The following is a 24,140-nucleotide window of genomic DNA, read 5'->3' on the forward strand; positions in this document are numbered from 1 at the left end:
GTTGCTCCGTCCATACCTGTTGATTCTCTCGCAGATTTTCTCTTGACCGGTCGGCGTAGTCTCTCTCTCTCGTACATAGAAAAAAAAAAGAGAGAATACCTATTATTAGAATGTTATTTTTTAATTGAATAGCATTTTTATAACAGGAATAAAAGAAATAATATACTTACCGGGTAAGGTCTCGATGAAACTTGTGGTTCTTTGGCTGGTACAAACTTTGGTAAGGCGTTGTGCCTCTAGGAGGAGGAAAAGGCCCCCCGCTCGACGTAATACAATTTAATTGTCTCTGTCACCCCATATCTGCACGGTCATGTATGACAAACAAAACTATAAACAGAATTTACTGGCGGGGAAATTGTCAGACTTGATGTATGACCAGGTGGTACGGCCTTGACGATGCTACTCGTGCCTGTGTAAGAAAATTATCTGTAATTTGGGACGTATGTGAAAACAAAACTTTAAACAGAATTTACTGGAGGGGAAAAGTGTCAGACTCGATGTATGCCCCGCGTGGCCGGGTAGGGGGGGGCGCCTCGATGGCCAGGTGGCACGGCCCTGCAGAATTTACTGGCGGACAAAATTGACAGACTCGATGTATGTCTCGACTTATGACCTTTACAAATTGGCGCCATACGCCGATGTGATACAAACGCTTGCGTGAGGAAAAAACACACGGTCAAAACTAGCGCCGAGCGTTTTTATTGGACGATAGACCCTGCACCTCCTCCTCTCATTCTTTGCTCCAACTTTACCATTTTATCCCACAGTCTCTCACAGTTTCTCTCAGACTCGCGCAGCAGCACGCCTCTCAGCTCTCCCGCATCGCTCTCTCCGAGGATTATCCAAAGCCGTGCGGACCTTTCCGCGCTACCGCACCAGTATGTGAATAAGTCCTTTGCTGATTCTCCGAAGCCCGGGGACCTTACCACGCTACCGCACACCGTACGCTCGCGCTCCATCAGGTAACCCAGCCACGCTCACTCCCGCCCGCGCACCACAAAATAATAATAATAATAACTTATTCAAATAACACACGCTCATAAGCACTCTCATCAATATCATTTTTAAAATAATACACACTCATAAGCACTCTCCTCAATATCATTTTAAAATAATAAACATTTAAAATAAGCATTTAAAATAATAAATAATTAAATCCAAATACCATTGCAGCACTAACACAACCAACCCAGGCCCCCTAAGCCACAATCATTTAAAATAATAAATAAATAATTAAATACAAATACCATTGCAGCAGTTACACAACCAACCCCCCGGGAAGAAGAAGACAAAAAAAAATATTTAAATAAATAATTAAATCCATATGCTATTGCGTCAGTTACACAACCAAGCTCAACCCACTACAACATAAGCTCCGCCCACTGAACTTTTGAACGTGACCTTTGACCCGACCTGTCAATTTGACAAAAGCGGTATCCTTCCTCTCTCTCACAGAGAGCCCACCTCCAGCTGCCTTACCTGCAAGGGGTATTCCTCCAGCTGATCCTCCCCCAGGGGCTGGCAGTCGTTGGAGAAGTAGATCATAGTGAAGAACACAGTGGCCGTCACGGCAGCAACCAGTATGGCCTCGATCACCTGCAGGCAGGGCCGGTGGATATACCTGGGGATGGGGGGGGGGGGCATGGTGGCTCAGCTAATGATTTTGTTGTGGGACAACTTTCATTTGCATCAAACCAGTGTGGGGCAGTTTCAAGGTCAGCCCCACAGTCTCGGGATATATTTATTTAATTATTTAATTTCAAGTGTTAAGATGCCTAAGTTTCAGACAGGCGTGACACAGTAAAAACCAAACAGGCCTCACTTACGTGCACACACACAGGCAGAGGTACGCACACACACACACACACACACAGGCACACATGCGCACAGAAGTACGCACACACACACACACACAGGCACACACACGCACACAGGCACACGCACACAGGCACACCTGATCCTGAGGATGGTGAGCCAGTAGTTCAGGACGTTGAACAGTGCTCCCAGCAATCCACCTGCGGGGGGGAAAGAGACATGGGCCCGGCATGAGAAAACCAGAAACAGAACCAGTCCGTTAAGATGTAAAAGAGCAAGGTTTGGGTTTCCACAATAAGACGCTCCCTCTCTCTCTCTCTCTCTCACCGAAGGCTCCCATGACGATAAACAGAGGAATCTCATACAGGTAGTACTCCGTGCTCTGAGGGGGGGGGGGGTAAAAAAAAAGAAAAAAAATCAATACCCAGAATCCTCCAGTCAAACATGCAAATGACAACATCACAGTAATTTCTTCTATTTTCTAAAAAGTTACTGATATCTAGTTGGATGGCTAGATGAACACCGCTTCAGTTCCCAAACTTCTCCTCAGGGGCACCTCAGCCGTTCCATGATTTTGTTAAATTTCACCAACAGCTGAATTAAAAAAAGTTAAATATACTGGCTTAAAAAGTCAGTGAGAGACTGACTAGCTGTATGAGGTGTGCTGGTGGCCAAGTCAAAAAAAACACATGGCTGCATTGGACGGTCGCTGCAAATACTAGGATGATTTTAGCAGAGGTTCTGAAATGGCGAAGTTGACACACTTTCACAGGCATAATATCATAGTTTTACACCAACACGAGGATAATCTAAATATCATTTTCTTTGCCTGCCTAAGACTTTTGCACAGTAGTGTATAATTTTTAAAAAAATGGTGAACGTGTTGTGATCCTACAGGAAGCATACAGTGGGCATCCGGGGCAAACGTTTCCCAAAAACTTCAGGCACCGAAGGCGGGAAAAATTCTGCTGCGTTTAAAAAAAATAAAATAAACAACCGTATCTGCATACCATGTAAACTGCTACAGGTGCCTCTCTTGTAACGAGAAACATCCACAACCATGGCTAACATGCCTACCTAAACCAGGAGGCCCAACTAAAACAGCGCGGTACTCATGTCCACCGAGGTGATGACTATATTTCCAGCCCAGGGGGCCTCCCAGGAAAGTCATGCGCTGCGGGGTGGGGGCTGTGTCCAAGTCCCCCAACAAACGTTTCATGGTTTCCTTTCCAACCCATGTGACCAGAAGGCAGGTAAAAATACATCACTGCTCATGTGACAGGGTACCGAGTCGAGCCCTTTCTGGAAATAACAGCTCATCCTTTTCTCTCTCACCCTTGTTTCCCCATAAAGTTCACAGATCAGCCCCTTCTTGAACGGCACGGACAGGAAAGACCAAAACATGTTCGGGAACAGTGTGAACTTGGTCTCATTCTGGATTTTGGTCAAAATTATACCGTCTTCTTTCGCCTTTCCCAAACGAGGTAATGATTATAAAATGCTCTCCACTCTAAGTTGTCCAGACATCCATAAACATCACATTTTCCCCACTGACTAACGGGAGGCAGGAAACCAATGTCAGAGGGTAACGGCCGACATCTCCCAAGAGCTACTTGACTTGCGGACAGCATACCATTGGCCAAGACAACCAGATCAATTACCGATGCCCAATATTTTGATTTTCAAGATTCCATCTACAGACTTTTAAAAAGGACAATCTACATCACAACACCGACAGAAATGGGAAACTTACATCGTTGTCAAAGCGTCCAAAGTTGATGAGACCTGGGTTACTAAAATCTCCCGGCTTGTTGTGGTAGATACTCATGAAGAAGTTCAAGGTGAAGGTCGAGATCATGGAAGCGAAGAACTGAAAGATACGGGTCACTGAATAGTTACATTTCACCAGAGCCCCGTGGCGGGGCAAGGAGATCAGGTATGCTAATCGGAAACGTCACTCACGATTCTCCAGGTCAACATCTGGTTCCAGAAGGAGGCTCCCTCCTCCAAGCTGAAAAGGACACCACCTGCAAAACCGGAAACCATCAGAAACTGCTGCATAACTGCATTACTCACAGATCAGCTCCACTAAACTGGAAATATTCAGCAAAGGTCATACAGGGGTCTTTATTGCAAGGATAAGACTCCACTGGTGTGACTCCATGCCTTTGTGGCATTTTTTTCCTGGATTATTCATCAACACAGAGCCACCTTGTACTTTCCATCCTGAAACCGAAAAATCAATGGCGGAGGCCGAAGAAGCCCAACGCTGACAGGACACTCTAATAACCTTTTTTTTACTCATCATAGCTTCCCTTCTTCCTTGAGGGTAACATTAGATTCTGGAGGCATGGAACTGATCTGAGATCAGAGCTTCGGGTGTGTATATGGGTGTGTCGAGACTAGATGGTCAGTATGGATAACTAAGGTGCACTAAAATTGGGTGAGCAGGCAAGGCATGTCACCCAGGTTGTGTGACAATTATTTTATATATATGTATATATATATTCCATCCACCATCCCTCCTTTACGGAGAACTGCGTTATTTTTATTGTCCATTACGAAGAAAAAAAAAACTATATATATATATATATATATGGGTGTATCGAGACTAGATGGTCATTATGGATAACTAAGGTGCACTAAAATTGGGTGAGCAGGCAAGGCATGTCACCCAGGTTGTGTGACAATTATTTTATATATGTGTATATATATATTCCATCCACCATCCCTCTTTTATGGAGAACTGCGTTATTTTTATTGTCTATTGCAAAAAAAAAAAAAAAAAAACAATACATATATACATATATATTTATGGGTGTATCGAGACTAGATGGTCATTATGAATAACTAAGGTGCACTAAAATTGGGTGAGCAGGCAAGGCATGTCACCCCGGTTGTGTGACAATTATTTTATATGTATGTATATATATATTCCATCCACCATCCCTCCTTTACGGAGAACTGCGTTATTTTTATTGTCCATTGCGAAAAAAAAAAACTATATATATACATATATATTTATGGGTGTATCGAGACTAGATGGTCATTATGGATAACTAAGGTGCATTCAAATTGGGTGAGCAGGCAAGGCATGTCACCCAGGTTGTGTGACATTAATTATTTTATATATATGTATATATATATTCCATCCACCATCCCTCCTTTATGGAGAACTGCGTTATTTTTATTGTCTATTGCAAAAAAATAACACAAAAAAACTATATATATATATATACACACATATATATTTATGGGTGTATCGAGACTAGTTGGTCATTATGGATAACTAAGTTGCACTAAAATTGGGTGAGCAGGCAAGGCATGTCACCCAGGTTGTGTGACAATTATTTTATATAAATGTATATATATATTCCCTCCACCACCCCTCCTTTACGGAGGACTGCTTTATTATTAATATCCATTGCGAAAAAAAAACACAAGAAAAAGAAAAAATATCTATATATATATATACATATATATATATATATATATATATACATATATACATATATATATACACATATATACATACATATATACATATATACATACATATATACATATATATATATATACATATATACATATATATATATATACATATATACATATATATATACATATATACATATATACATATACATATATACATATATACATATATACATATACATATATACATATATACATATATATACATATATATATATATATATATATATATATATATATATATATGGGTGTGTCGAGACTAGATGGTCAGTATGGATAACTAAGGTGCACTAAAATTGGGTGAGCAGGCAAGGCATGTCACCCAGGTTGTGTGACAATTATTTTATATATATGTATATATATATTCCATCCACCATCCCTCTTTTATGGAGAACTGCGTTATTTTTATTGTCTATTGCAAAAAAAAAAAAAACTATATATATATATATATACATATATATTTATGGGTGTATCGAGACTAGATGGTCATTATGGATAACTAAGGTGCACTAAAATTGGGTGAGCAGGCAAGGCATGTCACCCCAGTTGTGTGACAATTATTTTATATAAATGTATATATATATTCCCTCCACCACCCCTCCTTTACGGAGGACTGCTTTATTATTAATATCCATTGCGAAAAAAAAAACACAAGAAAAAGAAAAAATATCTATATATATATACATATATATATATATATATATATGGGTGTGTCGAGACTAGATGGTCAGTATGGATAACTAAGGTGCACTAAAATTGGGTGAGCAGGCAAGGCATGTCACCCAGGTTGTGTGACAATTATTTTATATATATATGTATATATATATTCCATCCACCATCCCTCCTTTACGGAGAACTGCGTTATTTTTATTGTCTATTGCAAAAAAAAAACAGAAAAACTATATATATATATATATATATACATATATATTCATGGGTGTATCGAGACTAGATGGTCATTATGAATAACTAAGGTGCACTAAAACTGGGTGAGCAGGCAAGGCATGTCACCCAGGTTGTGTGACAATTATTTTATATATATGTATATATATATATATATATTCCCTCCACCACCCCTCCTCTACGGAGGACTGCTTTATTTTTATTTCCATTGCAAAAATAAAACATTTTAAAACACAAAAAAAAAAAAAAACGAAAATAATAATAATAAAAATTATTTTGAATGTGTATTCAAATAAGTTTGAATGTGTGTGAACTATATATAAATATATATATACACATGCATATACTGAAATATATACACACACACACACATATATATATATAAAGACACACACAGACACACACTCACATAAACACATACACACACTGTGTACAGTCTTATGCAAAGGTTTGGCACCCCTTGACAAATAACATCTTTTCAATTACAAAAGCAACAATATCAGTTAATACAGTCTCTTTAGGAACTGGGGGGAAAATACACAATATTTTCAGCAAACATTGATGAATAGTTACTTTTTATGCCATAAATTGAACAAAATTACAAAATAAAAACATTATTATGGCACTCTGCAAAAGTTTGGGCACCCTACGTAATCAGTACTTAGTAACACCTCCTCTGCCAGATATCACAGCTTACAAGCGCTTCTTATAGCCAGCTGAAAGGCTTTCAGTTCTTGTACTTGGGATTTTCTCACATTCTTCCTTGCAAAAGGCTTCTAGTTCTGTAATATTCTAATATATCAAGGGCTGTATTGTCAAATAGGAGATCGGCAGCATTCTCCCACCTGAGAAAACTGTACTACAATGCCCTTGATAGTGTGTAGAAACACACTCGTCAGCTCTAGTCCTCCTGTAACAACGCAAAAGGACTGGCAACCCTCAGGTATTTATGCGTGCGATTGTATGATAAATTCACCCTGACAGTCTCACACTTCTCTTGGTACCAACAGGTCTCATGGAATATATAAAAGGCAACTGCAACAATTATACTCGGCACTAAACATCGAGGCACGGAAATGCAGCAGAGCTTGTGTATTTCTCAGGATGCATTCTAGTAAAATGCCCGGAAAATGAGCTAAAGACATATTTCAAGGGGCACTATATAAAACCGATGGAAATTTTACTGATTAAATAAAAGGAAAAGCATTGTTTGAAAAATCACAAATGTTTCTAAGATTCAATGCATCGCTTTTTGACCACATCATAGCGATGAACACATCATTGTTCCTGACAATGTCCTAATACAGAAATAAAACTTTATGTTGGTAAACTCAAAAAGCCTTCAGCTGTCACACTGGCTAACGATCTCAAACGATTATAAAGCAGCATTTTGAAAAGCGCTGTTTTAAAATAACAGCTACAACACTTACCTTGTCTTCTGGCCAAATGCTTTTCACGGCTTGGCACTCCAACGGTGCTGAAACGAAATTTGTATTTCCTCCTACCTCATTTGCCCTTCAGTTCTTGTTTTCTCCCTTTGGATGTTTTTTTCCTTCTTCTTTGGATATTGTTTTTTATTTTTGTTTGTTTTTTTTACTTTGCATGTTTTTCCTTCTTCGGATATTATTTTTTTGGCTTATTTTTTTAGACGATGTTTTTTTCGTCTTCTTTAAAAAATTTTTTTTTTTCATCCTTTTGATGTTGTTTTACGGAACAAGAGCCGTACAGTGCTACTCTATCAGGAGGTAGCGCCAACTGAACGCCTTGAAGCAGTACCCAGCTCTTTTATAGGGAGCGTCAACCCGAAGTCAAGTTCTAGAACGTTGCACTCACTTTTCATTGGTTTCCCAGCTATGCTGTCAGAATAATGTTTGCTGATTGGTCGAAAATTTTAAAACGTACCCGAGTACTGTAAAAAAACTCAAGATCTTGCTACCCTACGGAGCACCCATAAGGTGATTTTTTTTATACGTTATATGCAGCTATTTGTAGCAGGCCGTAATTAGACTAATCCACCCTTTGTCAATAAAGCCAACAAGAGAACAGGTTGCCCAAAGTTTGCTCAGGTACACGCCACAGCACAACCTTAAAAACACATCCAGCACAAATCACACTAGTGAATGACACAGCAAATCACAGCAATAAAAAAGACCCCTATGGGCAATCCAGCACCCAGACTACAGGTGCCAAAAGGCCCAGCCTGCCTAATAATGAACCCAAAATATACATACAACAAAGAAAAAGACACAAACAAAAAAGAAAATAAAACTAGCCAGCTGCTCCCACTAAACCCCGCTCCCGAGGCCACTAAGCCGGCTGGCTTGATAATACACGATACAACCTCAGATAAAACATATTAAAGCAACACCAGGGAGGTTTACAACCTGATCCTTAAAATTATCGACCCGTAATTCCACCTTGAAAACCCCTAAAGAACAGTAGTTTACCCCATGACTCACTGCCCCATTCAAACAAAAAAAAAACAGGTTTTTGGGGTAACCTTTAGGTCAGCTCTTCAAAACCAGGTATGAGGACTCTTCAGCTAATCAGTCCTCTAATTAGAAATCTAATTAGGGAGTTGCAGCGAAAACCTGCATACACACCGGCCCTTTGCGGATAAGATTGTTCACCCCTGAAACAAGCAAACAGAAAGGCTGCTACACTGCAAATTCAATATGCCCGCCGATGCTCCACCAAATCTATCAGGACCCTGCCTGTCTTTCCCGTGCCTGCTCCTTTGCCAATATGCCCTACCATCGGAACATGCACAGCCATCTCGCCCCGGCTATGCCTCCAGTCCGAACTGCAGTTCCTATACCTGCCTATAATTGCCTGGCTACAATCCATCCCCCAAAATGAAATTGATGACCCAACGATCACAGCTAAGAATTCTATCCCCAAACCACTGGTCTTCCTCCCCAACCGAACGATCATTCACTGACCGTGGTAACTTATAAGGGTTGGTATGATGACCAGTGGTGGACCTCACCGAACGTTTAACTGGTCTCTACACCTCGGGGGGGACATAACCTCCTCCATTATACGAGGCCTACTTGTGGATGCTCTATTGCGACCCCTCCCACCAGCCCTGTCCCCGTAAAATCACAGAGTCCTCATCCGATTCCATTTCTGTTGCCCCTGTGGGCAACCCAGACTCAGGAGACATTACCAGAACATCTTCCCCTGACATAACAACCCCCTGTGGTACTGGACGCAACTCTGTTCGGTGAACTTGACGGACAACCCCGTCCCCCTCCATTGGAGTTGCAGAGTAAACTGCACCCTGATCTTGGGGACACCGAACTACCATATACAAACAGGCATCCCAATGATCCTGTATTTTACCTCGAACATGGTTCCGCAAACACACCAGCTGACCTTCATCAAACCCCTAATCATTAACCAACTCATTGTGTTTCCGATTTCGTGGTGTGGCTTGTTCCTCCAACTAAGCCTTCACATACTCTTGAAGCACCTGCAAACTTTCCTGATGGTTTTGTACCCATTCCTCCAAAGGTCCACCATACTGACTGATCCCGGCAGGAGCCTGAAGATAGTGTATCGGTAATCGAGGCTCACAGCCAGACCTTAAATAAAAAGGCATCATCCAGTCATTTGGTGGGGTGTAGTATTGTAAGCTTCTCTGCTGGAGGAAGTGTGTGAAGCAAATTGTGCAAAAAAAATATTAAAGCAACACCAGGGAGGTTTACATCTAGATCCTTAAAATGATCGACCTGCAATTCCACCTTGAAAATCCAATTACCATATAAAGGATACAAGATGTAAAGATGACAAATGACATGGCACACATTTGTTGTTTAGACTGTTGTGTCAGGTTAATTGAAAGCTGAAGGATCTTAGTGTTTACTAGTCTAAGTAACAGAATGTCTAAACACTGTGCTTGCCTTTATGGGTTTTTAAGCAGAACATATAGGTATAGAAACATATTAACATTACGTTTCACGATTCACTGACTGGAGAATAGGAGAATATACACATCAATATTACTACTTAAGTTAACTAACCCTAATCCCAACCCCTATTGGCACGGAGCCCGCCAGGGTTCAGGTGAGATATAAATCTGTAATCTGTATCAATGGTTTTGCTATCCATACCCACCCTATTAATGTTAGCTTCCCAGGGTTTCTTGTTAGACAAGCTCTGTGTCTCTCTATACCCCCATTTACTGCACGACTGATTGTCCATTTATAAAGAATCAAATAGGGTGAAGATGGTTTTAGTTTACAATTACTCTGGAAGGTGACCAGATTAAAAAAAACTAAATACCATGCCTACGTGTATGTAATCTCCATCACAGTCCCCATTTTCCCCATAATCCTCGTTTTGATAGTGCCAATTTGTGTAATGTGAGTTTTTTTTTTTTTTAAAAAACTGTTATAGAAGAACATACTGGATGCCACATGTGTACAATTACCCCTTTCTAATTAGGGGGGTCCGTTGTGTCAGCTACAGCCTTTACTAACATACACATAAGTATACAGTCTTACAGCACTTTTGTTTTCCTTTTGTATTTAATGGTTTTCCATTTAGGGGGCAGCATGGTGGTGCAGTGGTTAGCACTGTTGCCTCACACCTCTAGGGCCCGGGTTCGAGTCTCCACCTGGGTCACATGTGTGTGGAGTTTGCATGTTCTACCCATGTCATCGTGGGGTTTCCTCCGGGTACTCTGGTTTCCCCCACAGTCCAAAAACATGCTGAGGCTAATTGGAGTTGCTAAATTGCCCATAGGAGTGTATGCGTGAGTGAATAGTGTGTGAGTGTGCCCTGCGATGGGCTGGCCCGCCATCCTGGGTTGTTCCCTGTCTCGTGCCCATTGCTTCCGGGATAGGCTCCAGACCCCCCGCGATCCAGTAGGATAAGCGGTTTGGAAAGGCTGCCTAACGCCCTTAATTTGTTTGCAATTTCGCCAGGTAGGCTACCTTCTTTAAACTGCGTTTTGCTAGACTACACATTTCGAGATGTTTTATTGTAGTCTTGGTAAATATATATATATAGTTTAGCCTAACCCAGCCACTTAAGGGAGCAAGCCAGCTCAGGTAGGTGCCAGTCCCAAGCCCGGATTAATGGAGAGGGTTGGCGTCAAGAAATAAAGAGAAATAAAGACAACTAATACTCCTAGTTTGCGAGATCTGACTGCAATGGCAGCACTGCTACAAGGGTGTGGATAAATCTATACAAATATCACCTGCATGCACATTACTTCTTTTACAATAACCAACTCCTGATCCATACTGTTAGTCGTGAAAAAAAAAACTATCGTGTACATAGAGGCCCTGTGTAAAAAGATAACTGCCAAGGAAAAGATCAAAAACATTTATTTCAAGGATACAAAGTTTTTATGGTCATGTACAGTGTACAGTGCAATTCTTATTTGATTAACTTGAATGTCTCCACAGACTAGACGATTAAACAAATAAAGCAGCGCAACATTACAATAACTAATAACAAATAAACAAAGCTCACGAGTACTATTACAGTATTTATATCATTTATTTAAACTTAATTTTACCAGGTAAATTAACTACAAAGCAGTTACCACTGCTTTACCTGCTTCTCGGGAGAAATAGCAGATATACGTCATGTATGTGACTAAATTCTTAAGCCAATAAGGGCAAAGTTGTGTCGTAATGGAGGCGGATCCAGTTTGTGCAGCCGGTTAAAGACACTACGGGCATGTAAATGGAGAACGAAATTATAGTTATACCGAATCTCCTACACACAATACCAAGGTTACCAACTTTGGTCAGCTGACCGGAGTGAGACGTTCAATTCCCGTAAGATTTCTTTGCGCCAGCCTGAGAGTCTGAAAACACGTCACACCAGATGCATGAGAGATGGAAACCTGGGATATTCAGTCGAATCAGATCAAATATGATGCTAAGTTAGTACTAAGTTAAAATATGTTCCGGACTTGTAACATGCACCCATGATTTGGAACAGTCAGCAGGCTGTCTCTGGCCACGCCCCCTACACTCGGTCCGGCCCCTGGCTTTTCCTGAATTCTGATTCCTTTAGATAAACATTGACTTCATTGATATTGTTATTGATTTATCGACAGACCATCATACGTTTTAGACGTTATAATAACAACACTCTATTGATCCCCAAAGAGAGAAATTCTCTCCTTGCCTGCCCCCTCTTACTGTCCATGATACACAAGCACATATGTAGAAAAACGTCAGCTTGGAAGCCAAGGCTGGACTTAACCTACTCCTTAGGGTTCAACTGGAAACTGCCCCATGGCCGAGCGGTCTAAAGCCTCCTGCGCAGCGAAAATGGCCTTTCAAAGTAAGGGGTATTCTATTCTCCGAAGTAAGGCGTGGGTTCGAATCCAACTTCCGACAAAAGTTCTTCAATCGCTACAGCAGAATTTGAGCCACTGATCGGCTTTAATTGCTTTGTTTTATTTTTGCGTTTCAGGCAAAACTACATAACACTTAAGAGGTGCAGGATGATCTGTCTTGCTCTCGCGAGGTTTTTGTACGACGTGACATGGTGACATAATGCAGCGGACGATAAAAATCTAACCACAATGCATTGCGTCAGGACCAGAATGTATTGCTTTAAGCCAGCGCTGTATGTGGGTACATGAAGTGGAAAGCACCCAATAACAAACATAACATTTAAAAAAAATCTACAAACTAGTGGGAATATAAAATAAAATAAATGTGTCTGGGCAAATTGGTAAGTTAAATTAAATCGTTTTAAGCAGTGTTAAGCAGTGTGTGGTTTTAAACACGAGTAGCATGTACCGTGTTGACGGCGCATGAACGTATCTTGGCAGCACATGTAAAACTTAGATTTGCAAGCGGGATGTGAAACAGCATTTAGGTGTTTAAAACAGCAATAGAGTGCGTGTTTGTTCACGCAGTTACAATGTTTAGTTGTTATTTCTGTGGAACATCAGTGCAAACCCTTAGGGAACATGTTTTACATGTCAAACTTCACCGTCATGAACCACGATGCGTGTTCAAGTGTGGCGCTACAGATTGCCACAATACGTTTCGTTCATATGGGGAATTTAAGGCTCATTTTTACCGTAAACATAACACAGATTCATATATTGATACTACAAATGCCCTTACGGTGTTTACGTGTAATATGTCTATGTGCCAGCGCCAATGTCGCGATGTCAGATCACTAACAGCTCACTTAAAGGAACATATAGCCGAAGGACGTGTTGTGACATGTCCGGTGACAGGATGCGACCATACGTTCACTGTGAGATCGTCGTTTACAGCCTACATGTCCAGGAAACACAGACAATGTTCTGTGGACAGTATAAGAGATCTTAATAAGGAGACAGTTTCTCAGTTTCTTGAAACTGAACCGTTAGTTACAGGCCCTACAGAGAGATTTAGTGAGACTGATGAAGGTGAAGTCCATCTTACAGAAAATTTCAGTGACCTTTTTCTTAGAAATATTTCTCTTTTCTACTTGAAATTACATGGGCAGTTTCTTCTGCCAGCATCAACTATACAAAATATTATTGAAGAGATGCTAAGCATACATGAACTAGGACAGACATATACTTTGAATAAATTAAGTGCATTCCTGAAAAGTGACTTAACTGAATTAACAGATGAGGTTATTGGTAGTATATGTGATGTTGTGAAGGAATCTGACCTTTTCACCATTAGTCATGAAGGACCAATGAGAACCAATTTTTCAAGAACTAGGGCTTTTAAACAGATGTTTAGATACACAGAACCTGTAAAGTTGTACTTAGGAAGGGATGAAACAAGGTCACAGAGGTTTGCCTACTATGTTCCATTGAAAGACACTTTGAGACATTTACTGGAGTCAGACTTATGGCAGAATTGTGCTGCACAGGGTACATACGTACCATACACTGATGTGCTTTGTGATGTCAGTGATGGTCAGGTATATAAAAACAATGAGTTCTTTTCTCAAAACCCATCATGTCTAAAACTAATTCTATATCAAGATTCTTTTGAGGCGGTGAACCCATTAGGTTCAGCAAAAAGCAGCACAAAGTAGTAGCTGTATATTTGTCTCTGGCTAATTTACCACCTCATCAAGTACAGACCACATGTCACTTGTAATGCTGTGTCAGGAAAAAGACTTCAAACACTTTGGCCATGACAAAGTTTTCTCAAGGCTCATTGCAGACTTAAAAGACCTGGAAGACAATGGAATAACGGTGGCAGAGGAAAAAGTTAAAGGGACTGTTTTGTGCATTGCAGGGGACAATTTGGGGTCTCATAATATCGGTGGATTTACAGAAAATTTTAGTTTTTCTGAATATTTCTGCAGGTATTGCCGGACAACCCGAACAGATTTTCAAACAGATCCAAATGCATTTTACAGTCTGAGGAACAACAAAACGTTGAAGGTATAATATCTGAGTTTTAATTCATTGAATTACTTCGATGTTTGTATGCCTGGCCTGCCACCTTGTTTAGGCCATGACATTTTTGAGGGTATCCTTTCCTATGATTTAGCCCTTTACCTGAAGTACTTCATCAAGCAAAAAAAGTGGTTCACTTATTCAATTCTGAATAGACGCATTAAGAAATTTAAGTACAGTGGCTCTGATGTGTTGAGTAAGCCATGTGCAGTAAACTCCAATGGAGTAAAGCTTTATGGTCAGGCTGTTCAGAACTGGAATTTTCTAAGACTTCTTCCTGTGATCATGTGTGACAAGGTGAAAGAGCCCACAGATGATGATTGGCAGTTGACCCTTCAGCTAAAAGACATTGTGGAGCTGATTTGTGCACAGAAAATTTTATTGCCAGAGGTTGCATACCTTGACGTTCTTATCCAAGAATATCTTGCTTGTAGATTTTCTTTCTTTCCAGGACATAGGTTAAAGCCTAAGCATCACTACTTGCGACACTACCCTGCACTGATTTTAAAGTTTGGTCCTTTGATCAGGTTGTGGACAATGCGATTTGAAAGTAAATAAGGCACCATGGCAACAACAGTCAGAACAGCATCCAGTTCACAGCTAGTTTTAAAAATTGCTTTAACGCAGAGTGATTACAGGAAATAGGTGTACTGCTTAATATTAATTAAATTATTAAAATGTGCTAATAATAGACATATTTGTCAGTCAGACATTGTGCTTTTTAAAGAGCAGAAGGGATACATTAAATTACGATTATATTGTCCTTACTGTATATATTTTTACATTTTTCCCCTCAATGATTGTCAAGTGATCACAATTCTTACTGTGCTTTACCCCTCACTTGATAGAGATGTACCAAAACTGAACATATAACTGGATTTCACTCAGAATAACCAGGCCTTCTTTTTGGACTCTTTATCCCTTTTTATTTTATCTTCGCTTTCCTCAAGCCAGGCATTTACAGGTGAAAAACCTTAAACCACAAAACACCAACTTTCACCAATCTATCTTATGAGCAAACACAAAATTTTACTTTAAATGCATATATATATATATATATATATATATATATATATATATATATATATATATATATATATATATATATATATATATACATACACACAAAATATACAATGAATGACCAATCTCAGCTTCAAATTTCCACACAATTATACATAACTTGTTCTGAATAAAATTCCTCCAAACATCAAAGTTTAAGATCAAACCACTGGGGAAACACATAAATGAGTTACTCAACGCAATAAATTGCAATGAAAAGCTAACCAATTAGACAATCGAACAATAGGTTTAACACTTCTGCCCATATGAATTATTAAAAGGAAAGTTCACCCTTAATACTTTTTTTTTTTCTTTTTAGCGATTTAATATTTAACTTTTAGATAAACTAAAAATAGAACCCCCCCTTTTAAACCGCATTAATGCAAACATCTGAATCAATAAAACAGCATTCCACATATTGTCATTAAGACACTTACAGCACACCATTTATTCCTAATACAGTCAAATACCACAACTCATATAATGTTACAAGCCAGCACCAGCGCCTCAATGCCTCATTAGCGCACCCCATTAAGAAATAAACCCCACTCGCAACAGGTAGTGCTTGCTACAAATAACATTTGCAACAAAGTCCAACACGCATGGTTCATGGTCTTACCGGCTGTCCGTTCAGAGTCTACTTTTCAGTACACAATCGCAGCACAGTTCCAGAAGCACTTGGTGTAGATTTGACCCTTTGCTTGTCGCGCTACCAATGCGTTTTGCCGACTTTATCCAAAATAAAGAGCAGGTGCGTCCGTTAATGCCTTCCCCTCGGGTGCACACAGGTGAGTAAACTTTGGTTCCGCATGACCACTTGCGTGAACGACGTAACCACTTGCTGGAATGACGTTCATCGCAACAATGATATAAATATTTTCCCCCCTGACATATAATCAGTGTAAGCACACAAACACATTGGCCGGTTATCCTATTCATTCAGTTCCACGGACAGTGACCTGTGTTACTGTGCTGTGACATCTGGTTCCTTCATTGGCTCTGTATATTTCTATAAATGACTAAATGGCTCTGTTGTAGAAATTTCCAGCCAGAGACTTGGTTCCTATATAACGAGAAGATTTTATTTTTACTCGGACTGAGAAGCTACAGAAAATCATCTCTGCATGTGATCTCCCCTTTACTGCTCAAGCAGAGCACACGCACATCAGCAAGTGTCAAGGCAGCAAGTGCATACAAACAACTTCTCAGGGCCTTCAGGAAGAGTCAGACTGCGGTGTCATTCAGAGATACCATTGTCTAAGACTTGCACTAAAACATTCTATGCACTTGGGCATATTTAAACAAAGTAGTATGGTACCTATGTCAGAATCCATCCCTGCCTTGTCCTGTTCACATGTCACTGGCCATCCTATTCTCTCCTCTGTCTTGTACCCCTTAGCCCATAGTGTGTTTGCCTGCTCATCGGGCCACCATGTGGCTTAACGGGCCAAGTGGTTGGCCACCGTGCCTGACTCCCCTTTTGATTGTGGGTTTTGAGGATATCAGTGGGTCTGTGTTTTCATGATTGTCCCCCAGGCCACCATGCAGCTCAGCCCTTGATTCCAACTACAGTAGCAATCAGGTGGTTCTCGGTCTACTAGGACTGTATAACAGGATTCTTCACCCATTCTATCTTTACTCCTTCAGCCGCATACATGAGTCAGACCTATAGGTTATTCAAATTCCGTCCTGCCAAATTTACTGGACAGGAAGTGGACACTGCAAATGAATGTGTGAATACGCCAATACCTACATCTTTACAAGTTACATTAAGGGGTTTGGTACAGTAAATGGCTGTGAGGTGGGATTTCTTCTTGATGTCTGTTTGTAGCCCGTCCACCAGCAGCTGCTGCTGTATTTATCACACCAAGCAGGGAAAGTATATTGCTAAATTTTCCTTAGTTCAATTACGCTTGATTAAGCTAATTAAGCCGGCTATGTTATTTACATTCAGAAGGATGCCGCCATATTGGGTTATACACAGATGCCACGATAGCTCACACTCACATTCCCTCTTCATTATTTTTCTAAACACACTCTATCCTGCCTTGTCACCTGCAACAAGATCTCACTCCCTGTAGCAATAAAAGTCTTTCTTATGATTGAGCAGATTTCTGCTTCTCTCCTAACCATGGGCATCCAAAGTAAGATGAAGCAAAATGTTAGGAAATTTGATAACACATGGTTACTCTTTTGGTAACAGTGACTTTGGTTTTATTTTGATAGATGTAAACTACATAATATGGTCTTAACCTTGTTTTCTGTCCTAAAAGCAAACTTTTATGTTACAGGAGAAAAGTGCACAGCTGCTTGGATCAACCCCAGCTAATCAGCGCATATGGGAATCTTTTCAAAATACCATGTGAGTCTTATGCAATTTACCCAATTAATATAAGCTCTTTAGATGACGCTTAAATAATCAATTCCCATCAACTTAGTGTCAAAACACAAACTCAGTGGCAAAAAAGTGAAGGGCAACAGACTAAGTTGTGAAAATGAAATCTGCATGTGATGAAAGGGCATGTGACTGTATCGCGATGATTATAATCATCAGATCAAACGGACCACGGAGTTGGCGGTATGGTCACACTGCTGGTCCCATGTCAGTAGGGTATAGCACACCCCTGGGCCCGGATACTACTAGGATGTCACTGGTGTACCACTGTGCCGTCAGAGTGTGGTGTGTCACTCCACAGCATTGGCAGGATTGCTCCTCTCCCTGCAGCGCCACCATACGCACATGACGGTCATCTGTGGTACTGCAGAACTGAGATGTATCGCTGAACATGGTAGGACGCCAGTCGTCATCAGTCCATCAGTCCATGCCTCCCAGTGACTACACCACTCCAAACGCAACCGTTTCTGTGCTATTGTGAACGGCAGCCTATGCATGGGACGGTGAACCCGTAGTCCAGCTGATGCCAGTCATCGCGACACGATGATATAGGGTGTTGTAGAGAGTCCAGTAGCTGTGTCCATATATCAGGCGCAGGTGTCATGGGGATCTGTGATGCTTGGAGCACAATCCGACGATCCTTCCTTGGCGTGGTCTGTCTTGGATGACCAGAAACTTCACGACGTGTGTGGATGCCTCACGTGCCCATTGGTTTCAATATCAGGCCACTGTGATATCCGCATGGCCCACATGCAATTGCAGCACATGACCACCTGGCTTCATGTAAACCCGCAATGCAACCCTATCAAACTCCGTCAAGTGCCGTTAACACTGTCTAATGTGACTACGAGGCATCCTGTGTCTGGTGATTAAACATGCCAACTCCTTGCAATTTGAATCATTTACATATCCATCACTGGTCTGCACATGTACCAGATTACATCTTTAATCGGATAGTTACTTCTGGGTTCTCAACTTTTTTTTTCATAATACCCCTTAAGTGTATATGCCCTTCACTGATGAGAAATTCATCAACATCTAAGTCCTACATTCATGTACAATGCATATTAAATGAATATTTTGTCACTATTAGTTTTGATGTATCATTCTTTGAATGCACTCAATTGAATCATGGACAGTGGTTCCACATGGAAAAAAATGAATATTCCGAAAAGGAAAAATCCTTCTTCGGTTGATACATTCACTTTGTGTTCTGAGAATTTTTCCCTTGAGTGCCTTGTACAGTATGTCTAGTGTGTTTTTGGTGTGAATGTGGCCATAATCATACAAGGAAAAAACCACTGACTTGTAGTGAACATGTAAAACCGCAACATGCAGTGTCATACGTAACTGAAATAAGAAATGCTGGATTGCCTGAGTTGCATGCGTGCATGTTTTTTAATATGGGCAACATGGTTCCCTGAGATGCCTCAGTGTTGCTCACCGCCATCTCTAACACACAACCTCACAAACCATCTTAAAACTACTGAAAGAAATAATTGGCTACACTGCAGCTCCACTGTTTTGTTTGGCACCCCTGCATGTCCTGCATTGTGTGGGGAAAAAAGCTGAAGGCTGAGGAATGTTACATAACACAGCTAGAATGTAAAAACTCTCTCTGGTGTAATTCACTGCGTAAAACCAATGGTCCTAAGTGTGGTGTCTTCTTCATAACACTCCCTGATGTTTGTGTCCGTGACCATGAGATAGGGTGGCTGCTTTTCTTCCTTGCTTTCCTTGTATTCCTACGTTTCCTCCCCAGCCTTGGTTGGTAGGTCAGGCAGCATCACCTTGTTTTAATAGACCCAGGTGCAATTTATCTTGAAATTAGACTCAAGTGCAGAAAATGTTCTATCAGAAGTCTTTGACAATCTCTGAATTACACAGAAATCTGACTTCTTCTGAAGCTGTGAAATTGTTCATCTGTATTTGCTGCATTGGTACTTGTTGATGTGCGTGTGCCCTGCTTAAGGAGTAAAGGGGAGATGACATGCAGAGCTAGTTTTCTGTAGTTTATTTTCTTTGTCTGAATAATAATATTCTCTTCATATAGGAACCCAGTCTCTGGCTGGAAATTTCTACAATAGAGCCATTTAGTTATTTCTAGAAAAATATTTAGAGCCAATGACCTGATGTCATAGTAACACAGGTCACTGTCCGTGGTGCTGAATTCTCTACTTGATGGGCTGGTGCTGAATGAATAGGCCAGGTGTCTGTGTGCTTCCACTGACTGGCACCCAGACATATAATGACTTTTAACAATGAAGGGGGAAAAGTCCAGACAGGAAATTAGTCAACAGTAATTAGTAATCAAATATAGTTCTCATTTATCATTATGTAAATTTCAAAAACCTTTTCTGACTATTAATCTGCACGTTGCAATAATTTAATATTAACTAACTTGCTGTAACGTAAAGTGAAAAACAAGTTTTAAAACTAGCTGTGAAATTTTTGATGCTGTTGACCTGAATGTTGTTGCCAGAGCCTTAGGATACGTCTCTACACATAAGTGAGGGGATGGATGCACTATTCTATGGAGGCTTCTGAAGAGAATTATTATCCCAAATTTAAATTGAGAGAGATGATTAATTCCTTTTTAATGCAGTCTGCCTTAAGAGCCCCTGTTCTGCCGTTGATCTTTTGCATGGATGCTATCATGTATTAGTTTACTCTATGAAATTTAGTTTGAATTTTGATCACATGTCAAACTAAAGCATTTTGGACTGGATTCCTGAGTTCTTTTTAACGCTGTTAAGTTACATTTTTATTTCAGCATAATTACAAGTTCCCGCAGGGAAGAAATAAGTCAGTTACTTAATAAATGACTATAAAGTAGTTGCTGCAGTATATATTCCATAAATTTACTGAACTGGAGTTTTATGCATCCTTACAAAGTAATAACTGTATGTGTTCTTTAAGTATGAAAGAGTTTAGGACATTGTCACCTGCAGTGGACGGCCACGTGTCCCCATAATTATAACTTTAGATTATATTTCTGCATGACTGAGTATTCACTGAGTACCTGGTAGTGTTGGATGATATTTACGTCTCATATTTACCATTTATGTCAGTCTTCAAAGTGTGTGGATTATTAAGGTTGGTCTTGGTTGTTTTCTTCCCTGGAGAAACAGAAGTTTAATGCCATGATGCCACAGCAGCTCGCCGTTCCTGTCAGTACGGTGGAGGTAAGAGTTTGAAACATTCATCAGCCTGTCAGCTACGCATCTCGCCTGGACATGGGACTCAGCTTTTATTCTTCCATAATACCGCGTAAGTACCTCACTCTACTCAATCTCAGTACTGTTTAAGGGTAAATAACTTTTGTCACTGACTGCCAGAGATTATGGCAATTAAATGGAAAATATGAAGCAGACATATGAAATACAGTGGGCTGTTTGCAGTAAGTTGGGCTTAGGGTTAGTAATGGGGCTTTTTCCACTGACTTCTGCTTCTGTGCCCTTTCTTCACACTGCTGTTCAACTGTCCTCTTTATAGGAGGGAGGAGCAGCGCAAATGCAGCCGACAGATATAAAGCCATGTGCTGGCAGCAGACGCTTCGCACCCCTTAATAGCATATCTGTTGCTGGTAAGACTGTCTGTGCTGCCGGTCATCTCAGTAACCAGGTGAAACTCCCCAGGCAAGATCAGGACAATGTTGTGTTGAGTTTCAGTGAGTTTCCTGTGTGTAAAGCCAGTTTTGGGGTCAATGTGGAGCCTGGTCCAGTCATGAGCTGGGGAGACGTGACCAAGGCTGCACTGTTACTCTTGTGTGTCTTTTCATTCAAAACTCTATTTTTTTTTATTTCCCCATAGTGTCCATCATCTTGAGCAGCACCGGCTGTCATTTAGCACAAAAGATGCCTGTTCAGTTTTCCATCTGAACAAGGGCCCTCTGGACCCAGGTGTGCACTACATGAGCACTTTGTTCCTGACTCCTTATCAGCGTTTACATTTACACTCTCAGCCAGTCTTTAATCTGCAAAGTTACGCTTGGTGAGATTTATACAGACACGAGTAAAGAGGATTTTTTCACTTTTCCCAAATTCCCTCTAAGTCTGTATTTTCACCTCTTGAATGCTGGGATTTGTAGGCCCAGCTCTTCACCATGTATAACAACATCACCCTCAACGCTAGAGAAACCAAGGAGCTGATCCTGGACTTTCGCAAACGGATGACTCCCCAAAGTCCTATCTACATCGCAGAGGATGCTGTAGAGGCTTCAACAGCTTCCAGTTCCTCGGGCACACAGCTTCTGGCGGTCAAAGGCATCGTCTTCAGGTGCTGCCTCAGAAAAGCAAGCAGCACCTTGAGAGACTCTAGCCACCCAGCACTGTCACTTTTCACCTTCCATCCATCCATCTGCACAAGCATTTCCAGATTTAGAGACAAGTTTCCTCCCCATTGCTGTTAACCAGCCAGTGACGCTGACATTTCCTCACACTGCCACTGTTACCTCATTCTGTACTGTTACTGTGTCTGTCTATGCTGGTGCCATTACTTTAATTTTATTTATATAGTATTATCACTGGTTATACTGTTGAGGTGCAACTACAGACAATTTTTCTTTGAATTAATCTAGCGACTATTTTCCCAAGCTGTTGATTCATCAAAACTATTATTTTTCCTCCAGAAAATCAGATTGACCGTTTAAGTTAATATTATTTTAAGAACAACACAAACTACGTCATTGCGGGGTTTTAGATAATGGACACTATACAGATATTTTTTTCGCCCACCATTCAATAAGCAGATAAGTAACTTGTCTAAAATATTTAGATTTGTATTGTGATCCCCAAAAGTTAGTAATCTGTATAAAATCAGTGTATTTTTGTTTTTTAAATTTGATTCTGTAAATCAATGTACACTGAACAAAAATATAAACGTAACACTTTTGTTTTTGCTCCCATTTTTCATGAGATGGACTTAAAGATCTACAATTCATTCCAGATACACAATATTACCATTTCTCTCAAACATTTCTCACAAATCAGTCTAAATGTGTGATAGTGAGCACTTCTGCTTTGCTGAGATAATCCATCCCACCTCACAGGTGTGCCACATCAAGATGCTGATCTGACATCATGGGTAGTGCACAGGTGTACCTTATACTGCCCACAATAAAAGGCCACCCTGGAATGTGCAGTTTTGTCTCACAGCAAAATGCCACAGATGCCACAAGCATTGAGGGAGCGTGCAATTGGCATGCTGACAGCAGGAATGTCAACCAGATCTGTTGCTCGTGCATTGAATGTTCATTTCTCAACCATAAGCCGTCTCCAAAGGCGTTTCAGAGAATATGGCAGTACATCCAACCGGCCTCACAACCGCAGACCACGTGTAACCACACCAGCCCAGGACCTCCACATCCAGCAGGTTCACCTCCAAGATCGTCTGAGACCAGCCACTCAGACAGATAATGCACGGCCCCATGTTGCAAGGATCTGTACACAGTTCTTGGAAGCTGAAAATGTCCCAGTTCTTGCATGGCCAGCATACTCACCGGACATGTCACCCGTTGAGCATGTTTGGGATGTGCTTGACCGGCGTATACGACAGCGTGTACCAGTTCCCACTAATATCCAACAACTTCGCACAGCCATTGAAGAGGAGTGGACCAACATTCCACAGGCCACAATTGACAATCTGATAAACTCTATGCGAAGAAGATGTGTTGCATTGCATGAGGCAAATGGTGGTCACACCAGATACTGACCGGTTCTGAGTCCCCAGACCCCCAATAAAGCAAAAAACTGCACATTCCAGGGTGGCCTTTTATTGTGGGCAGTATAAGGTACACCTGTGCACTACCCATGATGTCAGATCAGCATCTTGATGTGGCACACCTGTGAGGTGGGATGGATTATCTCAGCAAAGCAGAAGTGCTCACTATCACACATTTAGACTGATTTGTGAGAAATGTTTGAGAGAAATGGTAATATTGTGTATCTGGAATGAATTGTAGGTCTTTAAGTCCATCTCATGAAAAATGGGAGCAGAAACAAGAGTGTTGCGTTTATATTTTTGTTCAGTATAGAATAAGCCCAGATTTTAACCTAAAAATTTTCCTCAAATGTTTAT

General features: G+C 40.7%; 1 protein-coding gene and 1 long non-coding RNA gene across 2 annotated transcripts in view; both read right to left on the minus strand.

Moving 5' to 3' along the window:
• Positions 1–467, minus strand: part of LOC125728567 (uncharacterized) — a 43,568-nt gene extending 43,101 nt beyond the window's left edge. The window contains exon 1 of the mRNA XM_049005462.1: positions 17–467. Coding sequence (XP_048861419.1) covers positions 17–77 — 61 coding nt within the window. The 5' untranslated portion in view covers positions 78–467. The remainder of the gene's footprint in view (positions 1–16) is intronic.
• Positions 468–3,617: 3,150 nt separating this feature from the next.
• On the minus strand, positions 3,618–7,826 carry LOC125728568 (uncharacterized). Its single transcript, XR_007389181.1, has 3 exons — positions 7,644–7,826; positions 3,778–3,842; positions 3,618–3,685 (listed from the first exon to the last, which is right to left on the minus strand). It is a non-coding gene; the product is annotated as an uncharacterized LOC125728568 (long non-coding RNA).
• Between the last annotated feature and the right edge of the window lie 16,314 nt (positions 7,827–24,140).

The sequence above is a fragment of the Brienomyrus brachyistius genome, unplaced genomic scaffold (genome assembly GCF_023856365.1).
Source record: "Brienomyrus brachyistius isolate T26 unplaced genomic scaffold, BBRACH_0.4 scaffold326, whole genome shotgun sequence".
Taxonomy (NCBI): domain Eukaryota; kingdom Metazoa; phylum Chordata; class Actinopteri; order Osteoglossiformes; family Mormyridae; genus Brienomyrus; species Brienomyrus brachyistius.